We start from the raw sequence: 19,582 nt of genomic DNA, 5'->3' as shown, positions 1-19,582 counted from the left end.
TGTTAAGACAGCAATGGGTCAGAAGTCATCCGCACCTGGACTAATTAACCTATAGAACTATTTTACGTTAAAAGCACATCCATAACAGTCCCTGTGTCAGCAATGTCTTGTAACTTCTACATAAAGTTACCAACCTAACCGGGATGACCTTCTGGAAGCGCCTTAGTCTCACCATTCCTTGGATTCCCGTCTGTAAAATGGGTCTGTCCGCCGTGCCCTGCTAATCCTCACTTCCCCACAGCTAGAAAACTCCCAATTAATCACTGCGCACACCTCAAGCACTACAAAGAGACCTGAACGCCAGACCACTCTAGGAACGGCCTCAGAGCCTGGAATCGCGGAGTTGAGAACCCAGCGCGCCAAGGTACAAGCCTGCGCCCCTCCGAGCCACTGTCTCCCCGGCTCGAGCGATGAGCCTGGTGGCCGCCCGGCTCAAGCGTGCAGGGGACCCGACCCGCAACAGGGCCCCGTTCCCGGCACCGTCCGGCCTCCCGGGCGGTCCGGCCCTGCCTGGGCCGGGTATTCAAGGTCCCTCTGGGCAAGGAGCCCCCAGTACACGGGATTCCGCGACAAGAGGTAGGACACGCCCCGTGGGAGGCCCCCCGGCTGGGGAAGAACCCCCTCAGTCCCCTCTCGGCCTCCGTACCTGACCGGAGCTGCCTCCCCCGGCCGCCACCACGGCGCTGCGGGCCCCGTCCGCCTCCTGCGCCGCCGCCATCTTCCCGCTCCGGGTCCCCGCCCCCGCCGCCAGCCCCTCCCCGTCCCCGACGATGCAGCGCAATCGCGCGAGATTTCACGCTTTCCTAGCCCCGCTGGGCCACCGTATCCGGCAACAGTGCCGCAGCCACGCCTCTCAGGAAGGCCACTTCCGGCTCTGAAAGGACCAACCTGGCCTCCGTACTCCTCTTTCCCGCAGCCCGTTTGTTTCCACCTAATAAAAACACTGTATACTCCGAACTCCAGGACTTTCTCGGCCACCATGTGCCTCCCGCAAGTTCTGTCCCTTCCGCCCCTTCACATTAACCCGCCTTTTCGTTTATATGAGCCTTTCGGGACATCCTGTCCACTTCTCCCAGCCGATTCTTCGCGTCCTTTTGGTTCCATGTTTCTTGAGCTTTACCGGCCACAGTACGGCTTCGAACCACGCCCCTCTTTCGTCAGAGGAACCTTTCTGGCCACCGTATTCGGATTGGAAGAACAAGCCTTTTGCCCAGCACCCTTGTCTTCTGACCCCTCTTCCTAAGACAACTCTTTCGTTAAAGTCTCCTGAGCTCATATCCTTTCTGTGTATTTAGAGTTCCAATTCCAGGGGTCTTATGGCCAACACACCTCCGATGAGACCCTATGATACACCCCCAAGCCTTCGGACAGCCCTGCCTAGCACGCATGCGCGTTCCCTTAGTGGTCGAACCCTCGCATCCGTGGACTAGGCTTCACGGGCACTGAGAATTCCACAATTTTTAATTAGCTCTATGTCTTCGTACAGCTCTAAACTCGGACATGTGCTGAGAGACCCCTAGTTTGGAAAGGGTGTTACGGAGGCCCAGAGAGGACAAGACTCTCAGAGGCTGTTAACCCTTCACCCGTGAAATTGGGTGGAGGTCTGGCCAGGGTTCTAACTCTTGTGGTGGTACTGACAGGATAAGATATCCTGAACAAGTGACGTCTCTCTTTCTTTTTTTCTTTTTTAGACGGAGCCTCACTCTGTCCCCCAGGCTAGAGTGCAATGCCGCGATCTCGGCTCACTGCAACCTCGGCCTCCCGAGTAGCTGGGATTACAGGAGCACGCCACCACTCCTGGCTAGTTTTTTTTTTTATTGTCAGAATGTGAGAGACAGAGTCTCGCTCTGTCACCCAGGCTGGAGTGCAGTGGCGCGATCTCGGCTCACTGCAACCTCTGCCTCCCGGATTCAAGCAATTCTCCTGCCTCGGCCTCCCAATTTTTTTTTTTTTTGTAAGTAGAGACGGAGTTTCACCGTGTTGGCCAGGCTGGTGACAAGCGACATCTCTGAGCCTCACTTTCTCCCCTTTTATAAACCAGGGATATAATCGTACTCGTTGTTCGTCTTCCCGTTTTGCCCCTCTGTTATTGGGAAGACGTAGTTAGATCGCGAATGGAAAACATCAAGCCCTGGGCCTCATACTTAAGTGGTCAATATTCGGGGCGCTGTGATTATGAACTTTATATATTACCTGGAAAGAGAGTAAGCTTTGCATTGGGATATTCTAAATATTTAATTACCATTTTATTACCGGTTTCCTCCACTTTCCTCTAGGTCTCAGCTCTGCAATAGTAGCTCTCGCTCTAGGAAGCTCTCTCTGAGCCCTTTTCCCATCCTCCCTTGCCCCCTCAGCTCCTCCACCCCACCCCTGCTCACTTTGTGTCGTCACTGTCAGGGATGGGTGTGTCTCCCCAAATGGGCAGGCTGACCCGGGACTGTTGTGGTCAGTGCTGTATCTCCAGCACTGCCCTGGGGATGAGGCTAAGTGCAGAAGGTGAGTGACTTACCTCTCTGAGGGCTAACACAGGGCAAGAAGGAACCTTAGAAAACTTCATTCCTCAGCCAGGCGCAGTGGCTCACGCCTGTAATCCCAGCACTTTGGGAGGCCAAGGCAGGCGGATCACCTGAGGTCGGGAGTTCGAGACCAGCCTGGCCAACATTGTGAAACCCCGTCTCTACTAAAAATACAAAAATCAGCCGGGCGTGGTGACGGACACCTGTAACTCCAGCTACTCGGGAGGCTGCGGCAGGAGAATTGCTTCAACCCGGGAGGCAGAGGTTGCAGTGAGCCAAGATCATGCCACTGTATTCCAGCCTGGGCAACAGAGCGAGACTCCGCCTTCAAAAAAGAAGAAAGAAAAGAAAGAGAAAACTTAGTGCCTCATCCCCACTGTTACAGACGATAATGGTGTTAATAACGATTCTTTGAATGTGTAGGCCCAGTCTTTAAGTCCAGGGATGAAGTGAATAGACTTAAGACAGGGATTGAGGAGAGACATTGTGGGGTCTGAAGCTTATGTGTTTTGTAGGCCTCTTTTTTTTTTTTTGAGACTTGCTCTGTCACCCAGGCTGGAGTGCAGTGGCATGATCTCGGCTCAATGCAAGCTCCGCCTCCTGGGTTCACGCCATTCTCCTGTCTCAGCCTCCTGAGTAGCTGGGACTACAGGCACCCACCACCACGCCCAGCTAATTTTTTGTATTTTTAGTAGAGACGGGGTTTCACCGTGTTAGCCAAGGTGATCTCGATCTCCTGACCTCGTGATCTGCCTGCCTCGGCCTCCCAAAGTGCTGGGATTACAGGCATGAGCCACCGTGCCCAGCCTGGCCTCTTTTAAAAAGTACAAAATTGGCCGGGCGTGGTGGCTCACACTGTAATCCCAGCACTTTGGGAGACTGAGGCTGGCGGATCACCAGAGGTCGGGAGTTCGAGACCAGCCTGACCAACATGGAGAAACCCCATCTCCACTAAAAGTACAAAATTAGCTGGACATGGTGGCGCATGCCTGTAATCCCAGCTACTCGGGAGGTCGAGGCAGGAGAATCGCTTGAACCTGGGAAGCGGAGGTTGTGGTGAGCCGAGATCATGCCATCGCACTCCAGCCTGGGCAACAAAAGGGAAACTCTGTCTTAAAAAAAAAAAAAAGTACAAAATTACTTGTACAAATTTAGGTAGAGGACCATGGAAAGCCCAGCAAATGAGGGGCTTTGAAACTCTCCAGCCTCACTGCAACCCCAACTGTGCTCTCAGCTGTAAATACAAACTGCTGCAATCTGCTCTCCAAGTCTCATACACTGCAAGGGCCAATGTGTTGGAGCATGACGAGGTCTCAGCTTCTCATGAGAAGTGTGACCTTGGACAGGGCTCCTGTGGAGCCAGGTTCCCTGCAGAGCCTTCCTACGCTCTGTTGAGTGACCAAATAAATTCTGCCATTCCGTCCAGGCTTCGTGGCTCATGCCTGTAATCCTAGCACTCTGGGAGGCCGAGGCAGAAGGATCGCTTGAGCCTAGGAGTTTAAGACTCGCCTTGGTGACATAGCGTGATCCTAGCTCTACTAAAAATTAAAAAAATTAGGTGGTGTGGTGGCATCCACCTGTGGTCCAGCTTCTCCGAGGCTGAGGTGGGAGGGATGCCGGAGCCCAGGAGTTCGTTTGAGGTTGCAATTAGCTGTAATCACACTACTGCACTCCAGCCTGGGCGACAGAGTGAGACCCTGTCTCTAAAAAAATTAAAAATCATAATAGGTAAAAAATTCTGCCATTCCTACTGTAAGTCACAGGACAGACCCACTCTTCTCTCCACTAGGGGGCGCAAAATACTGATCAAGGGCTGTGATTTCAGGTTCTAAGGGAGAAAGGGGGCTGGGGATCCAACCTTCTAGGTCCTGAGGAGAAGGGATTGGGGGGTCCCAGACTCCTGAGTTCTAGGGGAAGAAGAATCTAGGGGCCTGGACTCTGGGGGCCCTGAGGGGAATGGGGTTCTGAGAAAGGAAGGAGGAGTCTGAGGCCAGCACCAGGATTGGTTGGAAGCTGAACTGGTCCGGGCAGTGCTTTGGTTTGGCTCGAGTCTGTGGGAACCAAGTGGACAGAGCAGGGATTGTTACTCCAGGGTCTCCCCCTCCCCACCACCCCCTGCGCTTGGCAGCGTCTGTTCTTCCCAGGCCCTGGGGACTCGGGGGCATTGCCCACAGTCCCTCTCCAGGGCCCCTGTTTTTTACTGGACTCAGCTGCCCAGCCTCAGGATCTGGGAAAACTGCCCCAAGGCTGTTGAAAGCCTGGCAGGAGGTTAATGCCAAGCAGATTAGGAGAAATACAAGCAGTGGATCCCCAAAGACCAATAACCCCACCCATGGGACTTGGGGAGCAGTACCACCCTGGACTCCCTCAGGATACAGGAATCTTGGCCCCCACCCAGCCCCCTTCATTCATGATCCCAGCATTGGCCTCCTTCAGACCATGGAGCCTCTGCTTATCTGCACCTTCTGCTGCCTTCTGTGCTTTTTGCTTGCAATTTTTTTTAAATAAGTTTTTCTTTTTTTTTTTTTTTTTTTTGAGTCTCACTCTGCTGCCCAGGCTGGAGTGCAGTGGCGCTATCTCCGCCTCCAGGGTACAAGCAATTCTCCTGCCTGAGCCTCCAGGTAACTGGGATTACAGGCGTGGGCCACCCCTGGCTAATTTTTGTGTTTTTATTAGAGACAGGGTTTCACCATGTTGGCCAGGCTGGTCTTGAACTCCTGACCTCAGATGATCTGCCCACCTCAGCCAACCAAAGTGCTGGGATTACAAGCGTGAGCCACCGCGCCGGCCCTAGAGGTCTGTCTTCTTGGGTCCCGGCCAAGGAGTACTGACTTGGGCACCATTCTCCCCTCTGCCATGGGACCATTATACACTGATTGCAATGGCACATTTAAAGTGTCAGCCCAGGCCTGGTGCAGTGGTTCACACCCGTAATCCCAACACTTTGGGAGGGCAAGGTGGGCAGATCACTTGAGCCCAGTAATTGGAGACTAGCCTAGCAACTTGACGAAACCCCGTCTCTACTAAAAATACAAAAAATTAGCCAGGTGTGACAGTGGGCATCTCTAGTCCCAACTACTTGGGAGGCTGAGATGGGAGGATCTCTTGAGCCCAAAAGGTCAAGGCTACAGTAAGCCAAGATCTCACCACTGCACTTCAGCCTGGGAGACAGAGCAAGACCTTATCTCAAAACAAAATAAATAAAATAAAAAATGTGTCAGTCCAGCAACAATAAGGCAGGAAAGTAGGGTCTGGAGGCAGGGAACATAAGGCCGATTCGCGTCAGCTATAACAGGAAACATCCTCTCCGGTAGGCCATAAATGACTTTGTAACTTTTCCTCACCCTCTCCATTTACATAGGGTGTACTAGAAGTAACCAGTGGAAGGGGACTCCTCTAGGGGGAATTTAAACTCCCAAAATTCTGTAACAGGGCTTTTGAACCCATATGCTTGGGCCCGCTCCCACACTGTGTACTGTACGTTCGTTTTCAATAAATCCCTTCATTTCTTCCTTGCTTTGTTTGTGCGTTTTGTCCAGTTCTTTGTTCAGGACGCCAAAAACCTGGACACCATCCACCGTTAACAACTGGAGACTGTCAGAGGCCACTGTGGACTAGCTGTGTCCATGATTTGTCATTTTACAAATGAGAAAGCCGGATTTTGGCCTGGCGCGGTGGCTCATGCCTGTCACCCCAGTACTTTGGGAGGCCGAGGCGGGTGAATCACTTGAGGTCAGAAGTTTTGAGACCAGCCTAGCTAACATGGCAAAACCCTACTAAAAATACAAACATTAGCCGTGCACAGTGGCACATGCCCGTAATCCCAGCTACTCCAGAGGCTGAGGCACAGAGAATCGCTGGAGCCTGGGAGGTGGAGGGTGCAGTGAGCCGAGATTGCACCACTGCAGTCCAGCCTGGGTGAGAGTGAAACCCTGTCTCAAAAAAAAAAAAAAAAAGAGAAAGCCGGACTTCAATAAAGAGTAGTCTCTAATTGCTGTTACGATTATTTATTGTTACTATTCACTGCTTTATTCCCATGGACCCATGGGTTAGGGCTCTATACATACAGTAGGTGCTCATTAAATGTTGGCTGGACTGAGTCAGCCCCTCCATCTTGGCCCCTGAGTCCTCAGAAAAGCAGTGCCATCCATGAGAAGCAACTTGAACTGTATTTTTTATTGAAAAGAATTCAGGCTAGAGTTGGGAGGAGGATGCAAGAGCTACTGGGAAGGGGCAGCTCAGTCCGAACCTGGGGGATCAGGGGAGCGGGGGACTCTCCCCTTGCCCACTGATGGGGGGTCTAGCTGTTACTCCTCTCCCTTCAGCACAGAAAGAACTTGGTCAGTAAAAATGCCTGTGTAAGTGCTCACAGCTGCTGTGCTTTTGCTGTACAAGTCCCTGGGGAGAAAGCACAGATGGTTAGAGGGAGGAGGGGCTGGGGGCCTGGACTCCTGGGTCTGAGGGAGGAGGGGCTGGGGGCCTGGACTCCTGGGTCTGAGGGAGGAGGGGCTGGGGGCCTGGACTCCTGGGTCTGAGGGAGGAGGGGCTGAGGCCTGGACTCCTGGGTCTGAGGGAGGAAGAAGGGCTGGGGGCCTGGACTCCTGGGTCTGAGTGGGGAGGGGCTGGGGCCTGAACTTCTGGGTCCTGGATGCAGTCAGTGGTATGGGCCAGACCCCATTTCTCCAGGGGCAGGTGCTACCTGAGTTTCTCATCTACAGCGGGCAGGTATGTCTTCTCGTACAGGTCCCGGGCGGCTGTCTTTGCTGACTCCCAGTAACTGGAGAGAGATTCCTGCACCTGGGTGAGGAAGGCCGGGCTAGGCGGCTCATCTTGCTGGGGCGGTTGGGCCCCCTGGACCTCTGCAGGGGGAGAGTGTGTCAGCAGAGCCCGTGGGGCTGCAGCAGGGGGAAAGGAGGCAAGAAGGAGAGGAGAGGGCAGAGGCAGAGGTAAGAAGGGCCTGGGCTGGGAAGATGCTTGGAGCTCATTCCCCTCCCCAAGGCCTCCCTCTGCAGAAGCCCACACTCACCGAATCCCAATACCAGGAGGACAAGAAACAGAGCTGGAAGGAATCGTGTGCCCATAGTGTCAGGAGACCTGGAACATTGAGGGGGTGTCATATGGCAGGCTGACTGGAGGCAGCTATTCCTGTGGTCACGCCCCACTCTGGTGGGGGGACTGCGATCCTGCTCTGTGTGTGCTTGGTGTCCCAGTCAAGTTTCCCATGCATGGACTTGGACACAGCCCCCTTCTTGGGCCTCACTTTCCAACATTCTGTGATTCTACTCCTGATTTTAACATTTTAATTCTTTTTTTTTTTTTCTTTTTTGAGACGGAATCTCACTCTGTTGCCCAGGCTGGAGTGCAGTGGTGCAATCTCGGCTCACTGCAACCCCCACCTCCCAGCAATTCTCCTGCCTCAGCCTCCCCAGTAGCTGGGATTATAGGCACCCACCACCACACCCGGCTGATCTTTGTTTCTTTGTTTTTGTATTTTTTTGAGATGGAGTCTCGCTCTGTCACCCAGGCTGGAGTCCAGTGGCGTGTTCTCGGCTCACTGCAACCTCTGCCTCCAGGGTTCAAGCAATTCTCCTGCCTCAGCCTCCCAAGGAGCTGGGATTACAAATGCCTGCCACCATGCCCGGCTAATTTTTTTTTTTTTTTTTTTTGAGATGGAGTCTCACTCTGTCGCCCAGGCTGGAGTGCAGTGGCGCTATCTCGGCTCACTGTAGTAAGCTCCGCCTCCCGGGTTCACGCCATTCTCCTGCCTCAGCCTTCCGAGTAGCTGGGACTACAGGCATCCGCCACTGCACCCAGCTAATTTTTTTTGTTGTTGTTGTATTTTTAGTAGAGACAGGGTTTCACTGTGGTCTCAATCTCCTGACCTTGTGATCCACCCGCCTCGGCCTCCCAAAGTGTTGGGATTACAGGCGTGAGCCACTGCACCCGGCCATATTTTGTATTTTTAGTAGAGATGGGGTTTCACGCCGGGGCAGTGGCTCACGCCTGTAATCCCAGCACTTTGGGAGGCGGAGGCGGGCGGATCACGAGGTCAGGAGATCAAGACCATCCTGGATAATACAGTGAAACCCCGTCTCTACTAAAAATACAAAAAATTAGCCGGGTGTGGTGGCGGGCGCCTGTAGTCCCAGCTACTCAGGAGGCTGAGGCAGGAGAATGGCGTGAACCCAGGAGGCGGAGCTTGCAGTGAGCCGAGATTGCGCCACTGCACTCCAGCCTGGGCGACAGAACGAGACTCCGTCTCAAAAAAAAAAAAAAAAAAAAAAAAGATGGGGTTTCACCATGCTGGCCAGGCTGGTCTTGAACTCCTGACCTGGTGATCCGCCCTCCTCAGCCTCACTTAATTTTTGTATTTTTAGTAGAGATGGGGTTTCACCATGTTGGCCAGGCTGGTCTTGAACTCCTAACCTCAAGTGATTTGCCTGCCTTGGCCTCCCAAAGTGCTGGGATTACAGGCGTGAGCCACCACGCCCGGCTGCTAATTTTTATTCTTTTGTAGAGATGGGAGACTTGCTTTGTTGCCCAGGCTGGTCTGGAACTCCTGGGCTCAAGCAATCCTCCCATCTCGGCCTCCCCAGGGTGCTGGGAGTATAAGCGTGAGCCACTGAGCCCAGCCTAGAAGACTTTCTTGAGCACCTAAACATTTCTGGGCCCAGCAGGGAACACAGCAAAGCCCCTGCCCTTTGCTAAGGCTGAGTCAGTGCAGGGAGGTGCTCTGCAGACACCATTAAGGACCCACAGTAGGTCAAATGTGTTTCCTTAGGGCTCTGCCCTAAGACCTCATGTCCCTGCATCTGCTCATTGAGTTCTCACCCGCTCTATGAGAGAGGCACTTTTGGTGACGAAGAACATGCACAGGGCACAATATCATCATCCACACGCAGGAGATGAGGAAGCTACGGCAGAAAGAGGTTGAGATCTGATCCCCAGAGAAGGAACGGCACAAGCAAATGGTCTACAATTCTTTTTTTTTTTTTTTTTTCGAGACAAGTTCTTGTTCTCTCGCCCAGGCTGGAGTGCGATGGCGCAATTTTGGCTCACCGCAACCTCTGTCTTCCGGGTTCAAGTGATTCTCCTGCCTCAGCCTCCTGAGTAACTGGAAATACAAGCATGCACCACCACGCCTGTCTAATTTTTGTATTTTTAGTACAGACGGGGTTTCACCACGTTGGCCAGGCTGGTCTCCAACTTCTGACATCAAGTGATCCGTCCGCCTTGGCCTCCCAAAGCGTTTGGATTACAAGTGTAAGCCACCATGCCCAGCCTACAGTTCTTTTTTAGTTTTTTAAATTCTTTCATTCTTTTTTTTCCCCCAAGACTGAGTCTTGTTCTGTCACCCAGGCTGGAGTACAGTGGTACGATCTGGGCTCACTGCGACCTCCGCTTCCTGGGTTCAAGGAATTCTCCTGTCTCAGTCTCTGGAGTAGCTGGGATTACAGGCATATGCCACCACACCCAGCTAATTTTTGTATTTTTAGTAGAGATGGGGTTTCACCATGCTAGTAAGGCTGGTCTTGAACTCCTGACCTCAGGTGATCCACCTGCCTCGGCCTCCCAAAGTGCTGGGATTACAGGCATGAGCCATTGTGCCTAGCCCTTTTTCTTTCTCTTTTTTAGAAATGGGGTTTCTCTGTCACCCAGGCTGGAACACAGTGGCAAGATCATAGCTCACTGCATCCTCAAACTCCTGGGCTCAAGGGATCCTCCCCACCTCAGCCACCCCAACTCTAAGCAGAAGCTCAAATAGTCTACAATTCTAAATTCTGTGATTTGTGGAGTGTGGTGGTGCACCTGTATAGTCCCAGCTGCTGGGGAGGCTGAGGCAGGAGGATTGCTTGAGCCCAGGAGTTTGAGTCTAGCCTGGGCGACATAGCAAGACTCCATCTCACACAGACACACAGACACAGACACACACACACACACACAGACACACACACACACACACACACACACACACACACACACACACACACAGTCATGGTTCCATCATGGGCTTCTAACATTGTGCCTCTTAAAATTCCTGCTTTATCGATCTTTGCCCTCTCCCTGCTGACGCCCCCCTGTCCCCACACCCTGGGTCCCTTTCTTACCAGACTCTGGCAGGCTGTCCTTACCAGCTCCGGACGGGCACAGAGAGGCTTTATAGCAGTTGAGACCCACTTCCGCTCCACAGCCACAACCCCCATCCTTTGTCTAGGCCAAAGTCCTGGCCAACAGAACCGCCGAGGGGGTGGGTGGGGACAGAAAGGGCAATGACGTCCCCCAAGGTCACATCACAGGGAACCTTCACTCAAGTGACAGGGAACCCTCGCTCTGAGAATTCGCCTCTGACAGAGGCTGGGTTGGAGGCTGTGGAGGGGTTGGAGGTGCTGGGTGCTCACTGGGAATGGAGTCAGAGCTTGTGGAGACAAGGGCAAAGCTCTCAGTGAGGGCCATCATGGGGACCTGCTGACTCCACCCACGCTCCTGCCCTCACCCTCCTGAAACTGACGCGCCTTGAAGTCCCCCATTCTCTGCAAGCCCACAATAGGGTGTTATCCCTTGATACCCTTCCCGAACTCCCAACTGTCCCTTCCCCATCAGGTGTCACCTCTTCTACTCATTGATTCCTGGGAGGCAGTAGGGTGGGTTTTCTTCTGGCCACACCGGGGAAGGATCCAGACAGGGACACAGGTGAGACTTTATTTATTGGCGAAGTATGAACTTTTTTTTTTTCTTTTTGTTTTACCCCCAAGAGATCTCGCTGTGTTGCCCAGGCTGGTCTCCAACTCCTGGGCTCAAGCCATCCTCCTGCCTCAGCCTCCTGAGTAGCTGGGACTACAGGCACCCACCACAACCACACCTGGCTTTTATGAACATTTTAACCCTGGTCCTTGTCCCCACAGACAAGCCTGGGGCACAGGCTGTGGGTCTTGTTCAAGAGGCTGTCTTTGGATTCGAGGAACCAGGCCTTGGTGCGCGGACCCAGGTCCCTCAGGTGGTCATCATAGTACGTCTGCACGAAGCCCCGGAAGGTGCTCGGGCTCCTACAGGAGAGAGGACGTCACAGTGGAGGCCCCAGCCCTCCCCAGGTGTTCTCTGCCCCATTTATCCGTTCCTCTGTCTGACCTAGGAGTTCCTGCTGTCAGCTCTAACCCTCCACTCCTCCCAGACCTAGGAGTCACAGCCCCACTCACACCCTTTCCTCCTCCCTGAGACCCAGGGGTCCAGGCCCCAGCCCCTCCTCCCTCAGACCCAGGAATCCTCTTCCACCACCCAACCCAGCACACCCTCACCAGAACCATTGCCACCCGTCTCTGGTCCTGTTCACCACTGGCTCCAGCAGCTCCTTTATCCTGCCCCTCACCAGGCTCCAGCGACTCATCTTTAGCTTTGGCGGGGGGCTCGGGGTTCCTTCCTGGGCTTCTGGCTGGCATGCTAGGTGGAACCAGAGGGCAACTTGGGTGGGCTGGGACCCTAGAATACCCCTTCTCCCTTTCCCTCCGTGCTCATCCTTTGTCACTCCTGGTGGTCCAGGGGCAGTCCCCTGCCAGTCCTCTCGCCTCCTGCCTTTACTCTCATATGTCCCCTGACCGCTTAACCCTCTTCGACCATCAGCCATCTCTTTTTTTTTCTTTTTTTTTTTTGAAACAGAGTCAGTCTCTTGCTCTGTTGCCCAGGGTGGAGTGCAGTGGCATGATCTCGTCTCATTGCAACCTCCACCTCCTGGATTCAAGCAATTCTCCTGCTTCAGCCTCCCGAGTAGCTGGGATTACAGGCATCTGCCATCATGCCCGGCTAATTTTTCTATTTTTAGTAGAGTTGGGGTTTTGCCATGTTGGGGCCTCGAACTCCTGACCTCAAGTGATCCACCCACCTCGGGCTTCCAAAATGCTGGGATTACAGATGTGAGCCACCCCATCCGGCTGGGCCATCTCTTCACCTTGTGTCAGTAGTCCCTCCTGTCACCCTGTCTGCCTATGGTTTCCCTCTAATGGCCTCTCTAATTGCCATCCTCTGATGCCTCCCTTCACCACCTGATTTTGCTGCCCAGGAACTACCTCCTTCCCCCTTAGTTCTCCTGTGACCCCCACTCTGTCTGAGCTACCTCTATGGACAGTGGAGGGAGAGCAGGAGGTGACTTTCTGCCCCCAGGGGCAGACATTGGCTTAGCCTTGCTGTCAGTTCCTCTTTCCGGGCCAGACTTTCTACCCATGCATCTGGACAAAGCCTCGCCTACAGAGACCAGCCGTCACGCAGGGCCCACATGTGGCTGGCTATGTGCCTTGGCCAGTGACTTATCCTCTCTCCCCATGACTCAGTTTCCCGTTTTGTAGAATGGGATAATAGTATCTAGCTCAGGGTTATTGTGAGAATTAAGAGTTAATACATACGATGCACATGGAATGGTGCCTTGCACATTGTAGCCACTATATACGTGTTAAATTTTTTTTTTTTTTTTTTGAGACGGAGTCTCGCTCTGTCACCCAGGTTGGAATGCAGTGGCGTGATCTCGGCTCACTGCAACCTCCGCCTCCTGGGTTCAAGCGATTCTCCGGCCTCAGCCTCCCAAGTAGCTGGGACTACAGGCGTGTGCCACCATGCATGGCTAATTTTTTGTATTTTTAGTAGAAATGGGTTTTTACCCATCTGTTAGCCAGGATGGTCTCAATCTCCTGACCTTGCGATCCGCCCTCCTCGGCCTCCCAAAGTGCTGGGATTACAGGCATGAGCCACTGTGCCTGGCCCCGTATTAAAAATTTAAATTTCTACTGGATAATGCTGATCTAGAATACGATCCCATTTTAAAATAAAGTACATGGCTGGGCGTGGTGGCTCATGCCTGTAATCCCAGCACTTTGGGAGGCCAAGACAGGCGGATCACCTGAGGTCAGGAGTTCAAGACCAGCCTGGGCAACATGGCAAAACCCTGTCTCTACCAAAAATATAAAAAATTAGCCAGGCATTGGCCAGGCGTGGTGGCTCACGCCTGTAATCCTAGCACTTTGGAAGGCCGAGGCGGGCGGATCACGAGGTCAGGAGATCGAGACCATCCTGGCTAACACGGCAAAACCCTGTCTCTAGTAAAAATACAAAAAATTAGCCGGCGTGGTGGTGGGCGCCTGTAGTCCCAGCTATTCGGGAGGCTGAGGCAGGAGAATGGCATGAACCTGGGAGGCAGAGCTTGCAGTGAGCCGAGATCGCGCCACTGCACTCCAGCCTTGGTAACGGGGAGACTCCGTCTCAAAAAAAAAAAAAAATTAGCCAGGCATGGTGGTGTGCGTCTGTAGTCCCAAATACTCTGAAGACTGAGGCAGGAGAATCCCTTAAACAGGGGAGGCGGATGATGCAGTGAGCCAAGATCGCACCACTGCTACCACTGCACTCCAGCCTGGGTGACAGAGTGAGACTCCGTCTCAAAAAAAAAAAAAAAAAATGCATATGCAAAACACAGACGTACACACCAGCACACACAGACCCCCTCACACGTGTCCACACACTCAAATATTTTGCACACACATACCCCACAGAGAGACAGGTGTACACAAATACACACATGCACACAGACGTGCACTTTTTACGACTGCATCCTCCCACTTCCACGCACGCACGCGCACACACACACAGATGATCCCAGTTTGTACCAATGTTACATTCACACTTCACTCTCAGCCACTGACACACACACTCCCCGACACGCACATGCATGCGCATGCCATGAAACGCACACGCTCTGTACTCACGTCTCACGTGGCTACAGAGCCACAGGACACACAGCCACACTCACACCCACCAGGTGTGGGCCCCACATCCCTCCACCCTCTTCTTCTCACCCCCAGTGCAGGCCAGGACCATCACGCAGAGGCACAGGGCAGGCAGGGCCTGGAGCCTGTTTCTGAGGAGAGACATTTCTGGGGATTCTGTGCCTCTATGCCTCTGTGCTCAACTCTGTGGGCCGGGGGAGGGGAGGCTGCACAGAGCAGGGCCCTCCCCCAGCCACCTCCCCGCCTGGCAGAGACTTCAGAGAGCAGGACCCAGGTGACAGTGGCAATCAGAGGTCATGCCTCTGTGGGCCTCCCTCCTTCTCACCCTCCCACACCATACCCTGAGAGAAGACAGAGGCTGTTGAGCCTCCTGCACTGAGGCAGTTTCAAATCCTGTCTCCACCTCCCATGACAGCCTCATTTACTGGCCTCAGTTTCTCCTCCATAAAGTGGGAGGCACAGTACATATTTCAGGATATTACTTGAACAAATACAAAGAAAGGCGCAGTGGCTCACGCCTGTAATCCCAGCACTTTGGGAGGCCGAGGTGGGCGGATCATATGAGGCCAGGAGTTTGAGACCAACCTGGCCAACATGGTGAAAAACGCTGTCTCTACTAAAAATACAAAAATTAGCCAGACGTAGTGACACGTGCCTGTAATCCCAGCTACTTTGGAGGCTGAGGCAGGAGAATGGCTTGAACCCGGGAAGCGAAGGCTGCAGTGAGCCTCGATCACACCACTGCACTCCAGCCTGAGTGACAGAGCAAGTCTCGAAACAAAACAAAACAAAAAATGAAGAAAGCTCTTACCGTGGAGGCTGGCAATATAGGTGCTCAAAGATCATCGCTGTTGGCCGGGCGCGGTGGCTCATGCCTGTAACCCCAGCACTTTGGGAGGCCGAGGCAGGTGGATCACGAGGTCAGGAGATCGAGACCATATTGGCTAACACGGTGAAACCCCACGTCTACTAAAAATACGAAAAATTAGCCGGGTGTGGTGGCAGGCGCCTGTAGTCCCAGCTACTCGGGAGGCTGAGGCAGGAGAATGGCGTGAACCTGGGAGGTGGAGCGTGCAGTGAGCCAAGATCGCGCCACTGCAATCCGGCCTGGGCAAAAGAGCGAGACTCCCTCTCAAAAAAAAAAAAAGACCATCGCTGTTATTATTATTTTGTGTCTAACTTCTCCTAGTCACTGGGCTGCAAAGCCAGGCTTGTGGTAGGGCCTCATAGGGCTCAAGGGATGATGGCAGGAAATAGCAACACAGTCTCATGTCTCCAGCCTCTGTTTCTTCCCGGGTGGGCTGGAGCCCGATCACTTCCAAGCATTCCTTGAGTTCTCAATTCCAGCTCTTTCCCCTCTGGGTGACTCTGGCTTCAGACGGACCTGGGCTTCGAATCCCCCACTTCTTCACTGCGTGACCTGGGCAAATACGTTTTCTTTTATGGGGCTCAATTTGTTCAACTGTAACGTGGGGTTGATAGGGAGCACCTGCCTCCCAGTGTCCTCATGCAGGAGGGCTGAGGCCTATGCAGGAGAGCTGCAGGTGCACATAGTAGGAGGTCATCAACATCAGGCCCAGGGCCAGGGCGGTGGCTCCCACCTGTAATCCCAGCACTTTGGGAGGCAGAGGCAGGTGGATCACTTGAGGTCACGAGTTCAAGACCAGCCTGGCGAACATAGTGAAACCCGGTCTCTACTAAAAATACGAATATTAGCCGGGTGTGGTGGTGCACACTTGTAATCCCAGCTACTCAGGAGGGATGACGGAGCAAGACCTTGTCTCAAAAACAAAACAACAATGACAACAACAAAAACCAACAAAAAAAAACCCCACATCAGGTTCAGTCCCAGTGCCAGAAATAGAGCATTTTTCTCATGAAGGACCCAGCTGCACCCCAGGGCACATGGCTAAGGGGACTATGGACTGGATTCTTTTGTCTACGCTTGCCAGACGAAATGAGGAGGCCCAATTACATTTGAATTTCCAATCAACAGTGCATGATGTTTTAGTATAAATATGTCCCATGCAGTATTTGGGAATTATACCGAAAATTTTTTTTGCTATTAATCTGAAATTCAAATGTAACTGAGCATCCTGCATTTTTACATGGCAAATCTGCAAACCCAACCTTGGCCACAACCTGAACAACTGTGCAGGACTGTCTTGACCCAGATGTCTGCCTTGGCAGAATCTTGTCCATCCCAGAGGCCCCAGCATGAGCACAGTAGATGCGCAACAGATATCCCCCGGAGTTCCTCTGTAGCAATCATCAGCAGATTGAAAACACCCAGAGTTTCTGTTTGGGATGACGAAGACATCCTGGAAATAGTGGGGATGGTTGCACAACAGTGTGAATGTACTTAATGCCACTGAACTGTACACCTAAAAATGGCTGCAATGGTCAAGTTTTTTTTTTTTTTTGAGGCGGAGTCTCGCTCTGTCACCCAGGCTAGAGTGTGATGGTGCGATCTTGGCTCACTGCAACCTCTGCCTCCCGGATTCAAGCTATTCTCCTGCTTCAACCTCCTGAGTAGCTGGGATCACAGGTGCGCGGCAACCACACCCGGCTAATTTTTTGTATGTATGTATGTATTTGAGACAGAGTTTTGCTCTTGTTGCCCAGGCTGGAGTGCAATGGTGCGATCTCAACTCACTGCAACCTCTGTCTCCCGGGTTCCAGCGATTCTCCGGCCTCAGCCTCCTTAGTAGCTGGAATTATAGGCATCTGCCACCATGCCCAGCTAATTTTTTGTATTTTTAATAGAGATGGGGGGGGTTTCACAATGTTGGCCAGGTTGGTCTCGAACTCTTGACCTCCTGATCCACCTGCCTTGGGCTCCCAAAGTGCTGGGATTACAGGCGTGAGCCACCATGCCTGGCTCAATTTTTTGTGTTTTTAAAGAGATGGGTTTTCACCATGTTGGCCAGGATGGTCTGAAACTCCTGACCTCTCAGGTGATCCACCCACCTCAGCCTCCCAAAGTGCTGGGATTGCAGGCATGAGCCACCACGCTCGGCCGTCCGGCTAATTTTTTTATTTTTTGTAGAGATGGGGTTTTGCCAAGTTGCCCAGGCTGGTCTTGAACTCCTGGGCTCAAGTAAACCTCCCACCTCGACCTCCCAAAGTGTTGGGATTACAGGGGTGGGCCACCGTGCCCCGCCATGTTGTTTATATTTTACCACAATTATAAAAAACAAAAACAGCCAGGAACTGTGGCAGGGGCTTGTAGCCCCAGCTACTCAGGAAGCTGTGGTAGGAGGCTTCCTTGAGCCCAGGTGTTTGAGAGTCCAGCCTGGGCAACATAGTAAGACCCCATCTCTTGAAAACAAACAAACAAAAAAAGCCGGGCGTGATGGCTCATGCCTGTAATCCCATCACTTTGGGAGGCTGAGGTGGGCGGATCACGAGGTCAGGAGTTCGAGACCAGCCTGGCCAACCTGGTGAAACCCCCGTCTCTACTAAAAATACCAAAAAAAAAAAAAAGTTAGCTGGGCGCGGTGGTGGGCACCTGTAATCTCAACTACTCAGGAGGCTGAGGCAGGAGAATTGCTTGAACCTGGGAGGTGGAGGTTGCAGTGAGCCAAGATCGTGCCACTGTACTCAGCCTGGGCGACAGTGCGAGACTCAGTCTCAAAAAAAAAAAATAAAACAAGGGCCAGCATGGTGGCTCGTGCCTGTAATCCCTGATGGGAGGATCACCTGAGCCCAGGAGTTTGACACTAGTCTGGGCAACATAGGGAGACCTCGTCTCTACTAAAAATAAACAAAATTTAGCCAGGCGTGGTGGCATGCCCCTGTAGTCCCAGCTACTTAGGAGCCCGAGGTGGGAGGATTGCTTGAGTCTAGGAGTTCAAGGCTACGGTGAGCTATGATTGTACCATTGCGCTACAGCCTCAGTGACGCTGTCTCCACAACAAACAAACAAAAACCCAAAATAAAAAATAAAAACAAACCTACTATGTGTTGTGTTATGATTGGTGTGGGGTTCAGAGCCTGACTCTACCTCTTGCTTCCTTTCCTTTCTTTCCTTCCCTCCCTGCCTTCCTCCCTCCCTCCCTTCCTTCCTTCTTTGTTTTTTGAGACGGAGTCTTGCTCTATCGCCCATGTTGGAGTGTAGTGGTGCGATCTCAGCTCACTGCAACCTCCATCTCCTGGGTTCAAGCAATTCTCCTACCTCAGCCTCCCAAGTAGCTGGGACTACAGGCACCTGCCACCACACTCAGCTAATTTTTGCATTTTTAGTATAGACAGGGTTTCACCATGTTGGCCAGGCTGGTCTTGAACCCCTGACCTTGGGCAATCCACACGCCTCGGCCTCCCAAAGTGCTGGGATTACAGGTGTGAACCACCGTGCCTGGCCTCTTTTTTTTTCTTTTTGAGATGGAGTCTTGCTCAGTTGCCCAGGCTGGAGTGCAATGACGTGATCTCAGCTTACTGCAACCTCTGCCTCCCGGGTTCAAGCAATTCTTCTGCTTCAGCCTCCTGAGTAGCTGGGATTACAGGCATCTGCCACCACGCCCAGCTAATTTGTGTATTTTTAGTAGAGATGGGGTTTCACCATGTTGGCCAGGCTGGTTAAGAACTCCTGACCTCAAGCGATCCGCCCGCCTCGGCCTCCTAAAGTGCTGGGATTATAGGCGTGAGCCACCGCACCTGGCTGACTCTACCTCTTTCTAGCGGTATGACCTGGTACAAGTTGCTTTACCTGCCTGGGCCTGTTTCTTCATCCATGAATGGGAGTCACGGACTATCTACCTCATAGGGTTGCCCAGGAGAGTAAAGATCGTGCACAGAAAATGCCGCATAGGTGCTCCGTCAACGCCAGCTACTGTTTAATTAGTGCGTGCTTCCCCAGCACACACTGTGTGGCAGGAATCATGGCAGGGCTTTTAGATGATTAATTTACTTAATTGCGGTGGGGCATGGTGGCTCATGCCTATAATCCAGCACTTTGGGAGGCTGACACGGGCAGATCACTTGAGGTCAGGAGTTTGAGATCAGCCTGGCCAATATAATGAAACTCTGTCTCCACTAAAAATACAAAAATTAGCCAGGCGTGGTGGTGGGCGCCTGTAATCCCAGCTACTTGGGAGCCTGAGGCAAGAGAATTGCTTGAACCCAGGAGGCAGAAGTTGCAGAGAGCCAAGATGGCGCAATGCACTCCAGCCTGGGTGACAGAGCTTTCCATCTCAAAAAAAAAAAAAAAGGTGGGGGGGCTGGGTGTGGTGACTCATTCTTGTAATCCCAGCTCTTTGGGAGGCCGAGGCAGGTGGATCACAAGGTCAAGAGATTGAGACCATC

General features: G+C 52.7%; 3 protein-coding genes across 6 annotated transcripts in view; all 3 read right to left on the bottom strand.

The window, feature by feature from the left end:
• The window catches only part of CLPTM1 (CLPTM1 regulator of GABA type A receptor forward trafficking), a 40,559-nt gene extending 38,299 nt beyond the window's left edge, over positions 1-2,260 (bottom strand). Inside the window, exon 1 of one of the 3 annotated variants that reach the window (XM_058428669.1) lies at positions 2,243-2,260. In XM_058428669.1, the coding sequence (XP_058284652.1) occupies positions 2,243-2,245 (3 nt within the window). In that variant the 5' untranslated portion in view covers positions 2,246-2,260. Of the gene's footprint in view, positions 1-646; positions 735-888; positions 1,098-2,242 lie in introns of those variants that run through there. The other 2 variants (XM_032176443.2, XM_032176444.2) reach the window with 2 other exon arrangements.
• A 4,247-nt stretch (positions 2,261-6,507) lies between these two features.
• On the bottom strand, positions 6,508-10,699 carry APOC2 (apolipoprotein C2). Of its 2 annotated transcripts, none has more exons than XM_032176442.2 (4): positions 10,625-10,699; positions 7,543-7,610; positions 7,216-7,375; positions 6,508-6,914 (listed from the first exon to the last, which is right to left on the bottom strand). In XM_032176442.2, the coding sequence occupies exons 2-4, from the start codon at positions 7,595-7,597 to the stop codon at positions 6,824-6,826; spliced, it is 306 nt and encodes a 101-aa protein (XP_032032333.1). In that variant the 5' UTR covers positions 7,598-7,610; positions 10,625-10,699; the 3' UTR covers positions 6,508-6,823. The 2 variants fall into 2 exon arrangements, with proteins under 2 accessions (XP_032032333.1, XP_032032332.1); XM_032176441.2 differs by having other exon boundaries at positions 6,581-6,914; positions 7,216-7,411.
• Positions 10,700-11,202: 503 nt separating this feature from the next.
• On the bottom strand, positions 11,203-14,464 carry APOC4 (apolipoprotein C4). The gene is made up of 3 exons (XM_032176440.2): positions 14,348-14,464; positions 11,810-11,951; positions 11,203-11,560 (listed from the first exon to the last, which is right to left on the bottom strand). The coding sequence occupies exons 1-3, from the start codon at positions 14,421-14,423 to the stop codon at positions 11,395-11,397; spliced, it is 384 nt and encodes a 127-aa protein (XP_032032331.1). The 5' UTR covers positions 14,424-14,464; the 3' UTR covers positions 11,203-11,394.
• Between the last annotated feature and the right edge of the window lie 5,118 nt (positions 14,465-19,582).

The sequence above is a fragment of the Hylobates moloch genome, unplaced genomic scaffold (assembly GCF_009828535.3).
Source record: "Hylobates moloch isolate HMO894 unplaced genomic scaffold, HMol_V3 SCAFFOLD_15, whole genome shotgun sequence".
Classification (NCBI taxonomy): Eukaryota; Metazoa; Chordata; class Mammalia; order Primates; family Hylobatidae; genus Hylobates; species Hylobates moloch.
The sequence above is the reverse complement of the archived record's forward strand: the minus strand, read 5'-3'. Positions and strand labels throughout refer to the sequence as shown.

Coding starts and splice junctions, on each gene's coding strand:
- APOC4 (XM_032176440.2), bottom strand. CDS start 14,423: ATGTCTCTCCTCAGAAACAGGCTCCAGGCCCTGCCTGCCCTGTGCCTC. Junction 11,952..14,347: donor GGTCCTGGCCTGCACTGGGG/GTGAGAAGAAGA, acceptor GGTTCCACCTAG/CATGCCAGCCAGAAGCCCAG. Junction 11,561..11,809: donor GACGGGTGGCAATGGTTCTG/GTGAGGGTGTGC, acceptor TCTCTCCTGTAG/GAGCCCGAGCACCTTCCGGG.
- APOC2 (XM_032176441.2), bottom strand. CDS start 7,597: ATGGGCACACGATTCCTTCCAGCTCTGTTTCTTGTCCTCCTGGTATTG. Junction 7,412..7,542: donor CCTCCTGGTATTGGGATTCG/GTGAGTGTGGGC, acceptor CCCCTGCTGCAG/CCCCACGGGCTCTGCTGACA. Junction 6,915..7,215: donor GCTGTAGATGAGAAACTCAG/GTAGCACCTGCC, acceptor CTTTCTCCCCAG/GGACTTGTACAGCAAAAGCA.